Source organism: Erythrolamprus reginae, chromosome 9 (genome assembly GCF_031021105.1).
Source record: "Erythrolamprus reginae isolate rEryReg1 chromosome 9, rEryReg1.hap1, whole genome shotgun sequence".
Lineage (NCBI taxonomy): Eukaryota > Metazoa > Chordata > Lepidosauria > Squamata > Dipsadidae > Erythrolamprus > Erythrolamprus reginae.
Window position 1 is genome coordinate 7,816,273 of NC_091958.1, and position 11,533 is coordinate 7,827,805.

Genomic DNA, 11,533 nt, shown 5'->3' on the forward strand with positions numbered 1-11,533 from the left:
CAAGTTATAGTCATACAGTCAACATGGGAGGAAATGGGTGATAGGAATGATAAGAAAAACTAGTAGAATAGAAGTGCAGATTTAGTAGAAAGTCTGACAGTGTTGAGGGAATTATTTGTTTAGTAGAGTGATGGCGTTCGGGGAAAAAAAGATATCAAAAGATGAAGTTGTTTGCTTTGGAGTTTCATGATGTAGGAAGATAAATTACTATGCCATTAAGTGTCACTCCAAAGTTAACAGAATATACTTTGGTGGCCCAACCACATCTCAATGGGGCTGGGATTATTCATGTACTAATGAAATGCAATGCATGGTTGTTATAAGTAACTCTCCAAGTCTTTGTAGAGACTAACATCAAATCAAGAATGGAGAGATATGGCTATGATGACATCAAGAAACCCGTGACCCCCTCAAATATACTGATGAGTAGCAAAGTCATTTGCAAAATTGTGAATGAAGTTCCATGTAATGTAATGGAACTTTATTCACAACATTTCCAGAATTAATCTTCCACCCCATCCTGCCCTCTTTCTGTATGATTCAGTTACATCACGGTTAAACTCAAACCCTGGTTTACCTTATAGCTCCTTCTGCATATTGACATAGTAGCAAAGGAGGATAAAATTTGACTATGAAACTGGCTGCTTTTTCCCCCAGGAATATTCCTGGACATATTCATCACTTGATGGCTGAGTTATCAAGTAAGTCTTCCAACATTTTATTAATAATACAAATCTGGCTGTAATCCTTTAAACAAATGAAGGAGCAGCTGTCTTTCTATCCATTGTTTAAATGCACAAGTGGCACTTGTACAATCTTTAACAATGATGTCACAACACCTGAAGTGATTGTTCTAGGATAGTTTCTAGTGAGCACATCAGAGGATTTGTATCCCCTGGTCTCAGTCCTCAAGATTGCATCATTTAAGGAAGACCTCTCTCTTTTTGGGCATTATACAGAGCTGGCCTGGTTCCATCCTATAAATTATATCATCCCATCTTTTACATTCCCCATTTTCTGTCCTTCCATGAGCCATTCCTAGGTCAGATCCACCAGCTGGGAAAAGCAGTTGCGCCTACAAAACTTTGGAACCCAGGCTCAAAGTTGACTTCAGATCTGAACTTCAAGCTGCCTACAGGATGACGCCCTCAAAACCATGGAAGCAAGACAGGCACCCTGATCCAATAACTTGATTGGGCTTTACAGGAAGTCCTGCTCTGTGGGGATCAAGAGAGGTTGTCCTCCTTCAGTAATTCTAGAAGACGCAAAGTTCCTCTAGATACCCAGAACTTTGGATGGTGGCCTATGCAATTCAATCTCTCAAGGGACCCCCGCCCCCACTTCCTATCTCACTCATCGTCCTTCTCAGCTATGTTAAGCCAGACATCTGAACTTGTCCGTCCGTCCCCGCCCTTCCTCTGGTACCCATCCCAAGCACAGGATGCCATTGCCTGAGCGCACGTCCCTTCTGCCTCCAACAACTTGAGAGGAAGCCGCGCGGAGCCCGATCCTTCTCAGTATTCCCCTTTCAGTCCACCTATCCAAAAGCGCTCAGGGACCCAGTTTTACGCACGCTCGGGATCCCCCTTCCTCGCGCCCCTCCGTCCGCTCCTTACCTGCGATGGCCCCACGGAAGACCCACACACACACCGCCCGGCCCCCTCCCCTCGGGCCGGAGTGGGCAGAAGCGCGGCCGGGCGCCCCGACGGTCCGTCGGCGCCACACCGCTGCGCCTTCTCGCTTCTCTTCCTCTCCACCTGCGCGCTCCCTCTCTCGACCACCTAATCGCAGGACGCACCAAAAAAAGCCTCCCCCCGTCGGGGAGGGGGGGTACCAGAGACGGACGGGGACCCCATTGGCTGGCCGCGAGCGCGCCGGCTGCCCATTGGGCGCGGGCGGGGCCGGCGCTGGCGAAGGGCTGGGCTTGGCGGGGGAGAGCCAAGGTGGGGAGAGGCGCGCCGCGGCGGCTTTTGTGCGCTCGGGCGGGCGGTGGGGAGCGGTCGGGCTCGAGCTGCGGCAGAGAGCCAGCCAGCCGGGTAGGCAGGCAGGCAAACAACCAAGCAGGCAGCGAGCGCAGCCAACAGCGCAGGGCTGGTGCGCGCCGTCGAGGGCATCTTTGGGCGGGCAGCGGCGGGGGTCCCCCTGGCTTTGCCCCCTTGCTGACCGGCTCGCTCGCTGGCTTGCATCTCCCTTCTCCTTCCCTGCGCACTATGCATGGGAGCGCTCCGCTTGCGCCTTGTCGGGGGCCGCTGGCGCTACTCTCCGCACCTCGACGGGCGCCGCGGGCCGTGCTGGCGGACTAGAAGCGAGCCCGGGGCAGCTCAGGAGCCCAGCCCGTGCCGGGGAAGGAAGAAGCGCGGGGTAAAGGGGGCCAGCAGCGGGGCTCAGCCCGCCCGCCCCTTCGGAGAAGCCCGCCACAGTCGGCGGAAAGACGAAGAAGGGGAGTCGGACGCGCCGCGGCATTGGCGTCGCCGCGATGCTGGCTTTGGAGCTGCTGAGCCTGGCTTGGCTAGCCGGCGTGGCGATGGGGCAGAACGAGACGGAGCCCATCATCCTGGAGGGCAAGTGTCTGGTGGTCTGTGACTCCAACCCGGCTTCCGATCCCACCGGCACGGCGCTGGGCATCTCGGTCCGGTCGGGTAGCGCCAAGGTGGCTTTCTCTGCCATCCGCAGCACCAACCACGAGCCGTCGGAGATGAGCAACCGCACCATGATCATTTACTTCGACCAGGTACGGACCCCCACCCCCGAATCCGGGAAGGGGGGATTTAAGGGGGAGAGGGGGAAAGATGGGGGAGGGTTTTAGGGGGGGCGCAGAGGGGGGGGAGGGCTCACTTAGGGATAGCCATAAAATCAAATTTCCAGTTGAGAAATTTGAGGCAACCTGGCGGGGCCGGGATTAGAAAACCTCTCCATCCCAAGCATCTTCCTCTAACCCCAAGATCTTCAACCTTAAATTATCTACTGTTGACTTCTCCCCTTTTCGAAGAGGTTAGTAAAGGGTGTGCATAAGTGCACTATTGTGCCTACCATCCCTGTCCTTCTGTCCTATTATCTTTTTGATCACCTCTTTATACTTTATGTTAATACAAACTATAATTCTATACTTGTATGACAAATATAGAAATAAATAAAAATAAATAAATCGGGATTTATGGACCTACGTTCAAGGCCCCTGAACCTGTAGCGATCATCTAGCTCAGGCTTAGTGTCTCTACATTCAGGGGAAGAGAGTGAAGAGGGAGAGGTAAGGATGGAGTAGTGGACCGCTTCCAATGAAAGAAGACCAGATGGTTGCAGAGAAATGACCTTTAAAGGAAAGCTTTGTTCCTCGCCTAAACAATATTCTCCCCTTTTCTCTTTAGTCACCCTATTCTCTCTTTCTCCCCTCCATCCCTTAGGTGCTGGTCAACATTGGGCTCAACTTTGACCCTGAACGCAGCACTTTCATCGCTCCCCGAAAGGGCATCTACAGCTTTAATTTCCACGTGGTCAAGGTGTACAACAGGCAGACCATCCAGGTGAGACTGCATGGCTTCTTCAACCGAGAAGCTTGCCCCCCCCCCCTCGGTTTTTTTTTGCCCTGGGCAGGAAAGCCGCCCCCTTCCCCAATGTATGCGAATGAATGAAAAGGACCAACTCTTTCAGCTCACCTTTGAGTGAGGAATTGACACCCTTGAATTAAGCTAAGTGTCTTCCCATGTCAGCCTGCCTAGCTCCAGGACTGCACAATAAATATTAAAGCTCTCTGAGAGAAGGTGTGTGTGTGTTTGTGTATTTTGATCTCCAGGCATAAGTAAGCGTGTGTCTTATCTATCATCTCTTCAGATGATAGTGCAGAAATATTGTGCCAGAAAGTATGTAGTAAAAGATAGTTGTTAATTTCTCGGTATGGAATACCCATTCTTGAGTCTGTCTCTCTCTCTCTCTCTGTGTGTGTGTGTGTGTGTGTGTTGGGATTTCTTTGTGGATTTTGAAATTTGGGTCTGTGTAAATCAGGGTGGAGATTGTTGACTGGGTTTTTCATTGCAGAATTATACTATACGGGCAATATTTATGGGAGTAACATGCATACATACAGATACAGGTTTAGAGAGAGGGGGATAGATAGATAGATAGATGGATGGATGGATGGATGGATGGATGGACGGATGATAGATAGGAGATGTATATGTGTGTTTGTGAGAGAGAGACACACAGAGAGAGAGGTGATTGATAGATAGAGGGGGATGAGAGAGAGAGAGATGATAGACAGATAGATGGATAGATGGATGGATAGATAGATAGATAGATAGATAGATAGATAGATAGATAGATAGATAGATAGATAGATGCATAGATGCACAGATGTAGATAGATGTAGGGGGATTAGAGAGAGAATAGGTGATAGATGAATGGATGGAAGATAGATAGATAGATAGATAGATAGATAGATAGATAGATAGATAGATAGATAGATAGATAGATATAGATGATAGAACAATATATACTCATACAGTATATTTTTCTCGTGTACCTGGCTAAGATAATGCAAAGATGAAGAAAGTGCTCTGGGCCCTTGAAGGCTGAAGTTTAATCCTACTCTTGATTTTAAAGCTTTCTTAGAAACAGCTACTTTCATGCTTGAGCTCTCTACTGGCTGCCGTAAAAACGAAATGATTAATGAGCCACCCTATTATTTATCATTGTTCATAAATCTGTCTGGTTCCTCAGCTAGGTCTTTGTCTCGCTTCCCACCATTCTGGATCTGGAAACAGTTGCCAAAAGCTATCCTCGCCAAATTGAGCCTTTGTGATTTACAGGAAAAAAAATAATGTCAGTTTTCTCCTCCTTTCTGTTTAAGGTCTTCATGCCTCCAGTATTTGGTGCTGTCAGGCAGGCATTTACTTTTAAAAAAGCTTCCCATTCTATAAAGTTGTATTTCTTCCAAGAATACATTTTTAATAATGAAGCAAAATGTGCTCCCTTACTAACAGGCATTCTATCCGTGTAGAGAAGCCAAATTTTTTCTTTTCTTTTTCTCTTTTCTTTTCTTTCATCTCTTCTCTTCTCTTCCCTTCCCCTCTCTTCTCTTCTCTTCCCTTTTTATATTCACAAAAACCATAAAACACATTACCACTGTAAATCCAGTCTGTGGAGTTTTGTTTTGCTTTGTTTTTTTTAAGAAAAGAGGGAGATCATTTTTAAAATTAATTGTGGACAAAACCACAAGCCCCAGTCAGATCTACTTAGAAGTAAGTTGTATTCATATCAATGAGCTGAAGTTCAGGTTTTATTTTCGAAAGTATCTTGTCTTGCAGAATACATAAACGTACGCTCAGATTCTAGATGGAGAATGGTTCCCTGGCTAATTGCATTTCATCTAGGATACAAGTACATTTCCAATTGTGCAAACTGCGCTCGGTGCACTTGTCATTCAACAGTCACAATCCTATTTCTTTGTCACGGATGCCTCTATGGCTCTTTCATCCATTTTTTGCTGTTCTCGTAAGGGGATAAGCATCGTAGTTTTGATTGTGGTGAAAAGGAACAATCCTTTCTTAGCAGCTACTTACAGCTGTTCTAACTCATGCTTCCACACTTTACGGACTGTCAGACAAATGACTGGGCAAGGTTTTCTCCTCGGTGGAAGCTACCTCTCATGAAGATGTTGCTTTTTTTTAGACCAGCAGGGAAGGCTTCAAAATACTATTCGAGTTTTTAAAAACTCTTTGCTAAGCAAAACGTGCCTGGAAGAAGGGGGAAAACGCGGTAGTGAGTTTTTAAGCCTGGCTTGCGTCCAATTATCATTTTTGCGAAGAAAGTTGGAACAGCCACCAACAAAAAGCTGAGTCTCTAAGGCACAGAAATAATGGTAGACTCCCGCAGAATTTGCTGATGGTAGAATAGCCTAAAACCTTCTGCTTTTTTTATGGGGAACATTTGTCTGTTATAATTGGGACCTAATTAAATGTTGCTCTTCGAAGTGAGAAAAGATCAGCAACGCTGGGTTCACGCAATCGGTAGTTCAATGCGCAACGGGCAAACCCGAGCTAGTTTTAACCCAGGTTTTCTTTCGTTCTCACTTTGGTTAGATGAGATGGGCATTTTGCAAAAATGCAGCCTGATGAGTTAATTTAGGCGTTAGTGTATCCTGTCCCTCCATGGGTTAATTCTATAACCAAGTGAATGGATTGCGAAAATGTAAATTCATTCATTCATTCATTCATTATTTATTCATTATTTATTTATTTATTTATTCATTATTTGTTTGTTTATTTATCTATTTATTTATTTGATTAATTGATTAAATTAATTAATTAATTAATTCAACTTCTATGCCACCCAATCCCGCCCAAGGACTCAGGGTGGCTTACAACAATATAAAAAAATAAATACAATACAAAGGGAGTCAAGTATGGAATATCTAAAACTATAAAACCCATTTAAAAAACAAAACAAAACCCCATAACACAATCAATCCACACTAGACACATACATACCATACAGTATAATTGGCCATGACAGATGTCGGTGTCTTAGCCCCCAGGCCTGCCGGCACAACCAGGTCTTTGCGGCCTTTCGGAAGGTCAGTAGGGTGGGAGCAGACTAGACATGGGGGTGGGGTAGTTGGTTCCAAAGAGCTAGAGCCACCACAGAGAAGGCCCTCCCCCACTGCCCGTCAACCTGCATTGTTTAGTTGATGGAACCTGGAGGAGGCCAACTGTGTGTGATCTTATTGGTCTCTGGGAGATATGCGGGCAGGAGACGGTCCCGTAGACAGTTTAGTCCTAAACCATTTTATTTATTTATTTATTTATTTATTTATTTATTTATTCATTCATTCATTCATTCATTCATTCATTCATTTATTGCATTTATATGCCGCCCCTCTCCGTGGACTCGGGGCGGCTAACAACAGTGATAAAACAACATATGACAATCCAACAGTAAAGCAATTAAAAACCCTTATTATAAAACCAAACATACATACAAAACATACCATGCATAAATTGTAAAGGCCTAAGGGGGAAAGAATCACCTTGAATTGTGACCGCAGATTTATTATTATTATTATTATTATTATTATTATTATTATTATTTATTATTAATTAAATTTGTATGCCACCCCTCTCCGTAGACTCGGGGCGGCTCACAGCAGTAATAGAAAAAACAATATACAATACAAATCTAATAATTTAAAAAACATGCACACAGCATACCATACATAAACAATATAGGCCTGGGGAGGTTATCTTAGTTCCCCCATACCTGATGGCAGCGGTGGGTTTTAAGGAGTTTACGAAAGGCCAGTGGTAGCCAGTGCAGCTCATGGAATGTAGGTGTTATAAATTGGGTTGGTTAAGTGTGATAGCACTGTCTAAAAAAACCTCAATCTAATCTAATCTAATAATCTATATCAGGGGTCCCCAACCTTTGGGGCACCAGGCGCCAGTTCTATGGAGGAAGATTTTTCCGTAAATTGGAGAGGGTGTGGGTTTTGCAAGTTGACTGCATTCCCATGGATGGGGCTTCACCGTTTTGCGTGGCCCGGTTGCTGGGGCTAGTCCACAGACACAAGGTTGGGGAGGGGGCTGATCTATATTAATCTAATCTAAGTAGGGCTGGGCTACTGCCTAAATGGTGGGGTAGCAAAAATGGAGCTCCATCCCAGAGCAACCAATTTGCACCAAAAGATGTTGAAAGAAAATGCAGGGCGTCCTGCATAAGCCACGCCCACAGTGTGGTAGTAAAAAAATTGGCAGCCCTTCACTGAATCTAAGATATATGTCTCCCAATTACTCTGGAACTCCTGCACTTTCAACTGCACCCTCTCCCCCCAAACACACAAAATAAAATGGAAATTAATCTATCTGGAATCTTGAAGTATGGAGTGTATTGTCTCCTGGTCACCGTGGGACTTTCTAAATCTTTGAGGTAGAGGCTTTTTCTTTCTCTATCAATTCTGAATTTGAAGGTTTCCTACCTGAAAATGGACAGGTTAAAGCACCTAGTCCTGCTCAGGGTTTGCTCAGAAATCATCCTGATAAACTGAATGAGATTTAAACCCATGTATGAAGCCTGGCCGCACCATAAATAAAATTGTCTTTCTTTTTGCTATCCATCAGATACAAGTGTACATTTATTTAAGAATAAGGGGTTGGTTTCTGCCTTAGGAAGCCACTATAGCTCAGTTCTTCTAAAAAGGATTTCTACATTCAGGGCCAACTATTTTTACCTTTTATCGTAGTCTCTTGATTGACATACAATTCTGAAGGGGGGCGCAAGGGGACGAATTGCCTTATTTAAATCTATCTATCTATCTACCTATCTATCTACCTACCTACCTATCTATCTATCTATCTATCTATCTAATCTATCTCATCTATCTATCTATCTATCTATCTATCTATCTCATCTATCTATCTATCATTTATCATCTATCGATATCTATCATCTATCTATCTATCTATCATTTATCATCTATCTATCTATCTATCTATCTATCTTATCTATCTATCATTTATCATCTATCTATCTATATCTATATCTATCTATCAATCTATCTCATCTATCTATCATTTATCATCTATCTATCTATATCTATATCTATCAATCTATCTCATCTATCTATCATTTATCATCTATCTATATCTATCATCTATCTATCATCTATCTATCTATCATTTACTCTATCTATCTATCTCATCTATCTATCATGTATCATCTATCTATCTATCTATCCATCATCTCTCAATCTATCTCCATATCACTCGACAATAGTTGTGGATTTTATTAAGCCTTCGCCTACCTGTTGTTTATAATTTAAGAACTGCGCACAGATGCCAGTGGATTTTAAGGAAGCGCAGAAAGAATGACATGAGAAGAAGGAAATTTGCATTCATAGGATTCTTTAATTACTGGTCGTGGCATATTTTGCTTTGGAGCTATTCAAAGTGTTGAATTTCTAACATTCCGCAGGAAGAATGCTGTCATCTTCATTGGGCCACGTTGCCTTGATCAAGGTTTCTATATTTTTGCTGGTGTCCCCACCCCTTGACCTCATAGACGCTGCCCAGAAGGAGGCTATTAGGGTACCTCCCTTATCTCGCATTAGAAGATTCAGCATGGGAGATAAAACACCCAGATTTCCAGTAAGAAAGAGCAGCGAGTGACTGTATTCCTTGCGGGAATCTCAGCCGTGATCCTCATGCATCAAATTTGAGGGGTCAACTTTGAGTAAACTGCTAAAAGCACTTCCACGACCTCATTATTTCTTCTCTTTCTAGAGATCCCTAAAACAATCAGATCTATATTTTTTTCCCCTCTTCTTATTTGATTGTCTATAACTCCATACAAGGATGAGTGGCGAAGCTGTGGCTTAAAAAGGTAATTACAGTAGTGTTAAAGGGGCTTTGAAAGGTAATTACAGTAGTGCTAAAGCAAAAAAAAAATCTTTATACTCTTAGATCTTTTTGTTATTGCTAATAAATTTGATGTGGCAGCAGAAATAATAATAGATAATAGATATGACTGATAGATAGATAGATAGATAGATAGATAGATAGATAGATAGATAGATAGATAGATGATAGGTAGGTAGGTAGGTATAGATGATGGATAGATGAATAGATAGATAGATAGATAGATAGATAGATAGATAGATAGATAGATAGATAGATGATAGGTAGGTAGGTAAGTAGGTAGGTAGGTATAGATCATGGATAGATTATTAGATAGATAGATAGATAGATAGATAGATAGATAGATAGATAGATAGATAGATAGATAGATAGGTAGGTAGGTAGGTAGGTAGGCAGATATAGATGATGGATAGATGAATAGATAGATAGAGAGAGAGAGAGAGAGAGAGAGAGATAAGAGAGAAATAATAGAGATATAAGAGTGAGTGAGTGAGAGAGACAGATAGAGATAGATGGATAGATGTGTGTGTGTGTGAGAGAGAGAGAGAGAGAGAGAGAGATGAGAGATGAGAGATGAAGGAAGGAAAGAAGGAAGGAAGGAAGCATGATTATGCCTGATATTCATTTATAAAAACTACAGAGAGGGACATTTTGATACTATCCAAAATCCCAAACCTCTTAAGCTAGCTATGCCCCTTCTCCTTACATTTCTCTGTTTCTTCTGCTGCTGTTAAAGATCTTTATCCTGTTAGTTTCTTCTTGAGTCCCTGAGTTGACAGACCCAGCAAAGCTTATTTTTCCATAGCATGAATTTAGCCAAGATAACTCTTTTTGTTCAGGTAATTGCTGAAAGAGCAGTCCTGCGCAGGTCTACTCACATTTCCCATATCTGCAGCCCTGCTACCTTTTGAACACAAGGAGAACTGGCTTATGAGTAAACTGGTAGTAGGCTGTACCTATATTCTTTCCTGCACCCTGGCTGCAATGTTCATAACTGAAGGAGCGGCTAACAGTATGTAATGAAGACTCGGTGGGTGGGTGGTCTCTTTCCTTGGATGCTTTTAGTTAAAGGATAGCCTCCCAGTTCGGTGAATGCCTGCATCCCTCCAATAATAAGTCTCCTTTGTTTCTCTTTTTTCCTTTCATTGATGGGGAGGTGGGCTTGTCTTCTGCCTTTGCTTCCAGGTGAGCTTAATGCTGAACGGGTGGCCAATGATTTCCGCCTTTGCCGGAGACCAGGACGTCACAAGGGAAGCTGCCAGCAACGGGGTCTTGATCCACATGGAGAAAGGAGACCGCGTCTATTTAAAACTGGAGCGAGGAAATTTGATGGGCGGCTGGAAGTATTCCACTTTTTCAGGATTTCTAGTTTTTCCTCTTTAAATGACTCGCTGGCTGGAGGAGGAGGAGGAGGAGGAGGAAGAGGCGAGGGACAATTCAACCAGAAGTAAATTTGAGATTTGCTTACCGATTCCAACCCCTGAACTGAAGGAACTTGGGAAAAAAACTACACACACACACACGGATAAGATCTACCCTAACGCAGAAGTTTAAAACTCTCTGACTGAGGTTTTTGTGCTTGGAAGATCTCGGGAGCAAGATGGACAGCTGTCAGGAGTTGCTCGTGGTGGACATGTTCCAATAACATTGCAAACAGTATTACGGTTACTCTGCATTTATCTGGTGATGTTGTATCCATCAATTCCTCACTTTCAGTGTGTCTTTTGCATTTTTGCATCCTTCTCGCTCTCCCAGGTTTTTTTAATTTAATTGTTTTAACTTTACGCAACCCTCGTACAACAACAAATCTGGGCTTGTTTTTAACCATTCCTCCAATCTATCTATACCTATATCTATCTATCTGTATGTATATGTATACATATTTTTTACTCTCTCCCTGAATTTAACTTTAAAGGAAAAAAACCACAATATTTTTGAATATATAGGGTACCATGGTAAGAAATATCATGCAAATGAGTGGTAGCAAGCAGACAAGAATACACGCGCACACACACATGCATGTATTTATGTATGTATGTCGCTATAACATAGGTTAAATATTAGTCTGCCCTATTGCTATGGAAATTGGAGCGAATGTGAAGTTTGCCAACTGCTTGATGCTGGTTTGG

The 11,533-nt window shown here is 43.1% G+C and overlaps 1 protein-coding gene across 1 annotated transcript; it reads left to right on the top strand.

Moving 5' to 3' along the window:
• Positions 1-2,447: 2,447 nt before the first annotated feature.
• On the top strand, positions 2,448-11,295 carry CBLN1 (cerebellin 1 precursor). The gene is made up of 3 exons (XM_070761617.1): positions 2,448-2,731; positions 3,402-3,521; positions 10,590-11,295. The coding sequence occupies exons 1-3, from the start codon at positions 2,477-2,479 to the stop codon at positions 10,785-10,787; spliced, it is 573 nt and encodes a 190-aa protein (XP_070617718.1). The 5' UTR covers positions 2,448-2,476; the 3' UTR covers positions 10,788-11,295.
• Positions 11,296-11,533: the final 238 nt, after the last annotated feature.

Bases quoted from the DNA above. Each gene is read 5' to 3' on its own strand.
- CBLN1 (XM_070761617.1), top strand. From the start codon at position 2,477: ATGCTGGCTTTGGAGCTGCTGAGCCTGGCTTGGCTAGCCGGCGTGGCG. The intron at 2,732-3,401 runs GTACGGACCCCC...TCCATCCCTTAG, and splicing joins TGATCATTTACTTCGACCAG to GTGCTGGTCAACATTGGGCT. The intron at 3,522-10,589 runs GTGAGACTGCAT...CTTTGCTTCCAG, and splicing joins ACAACAGGCAGACCATCCAG to GTGAGCTTAATGCTGAACGG.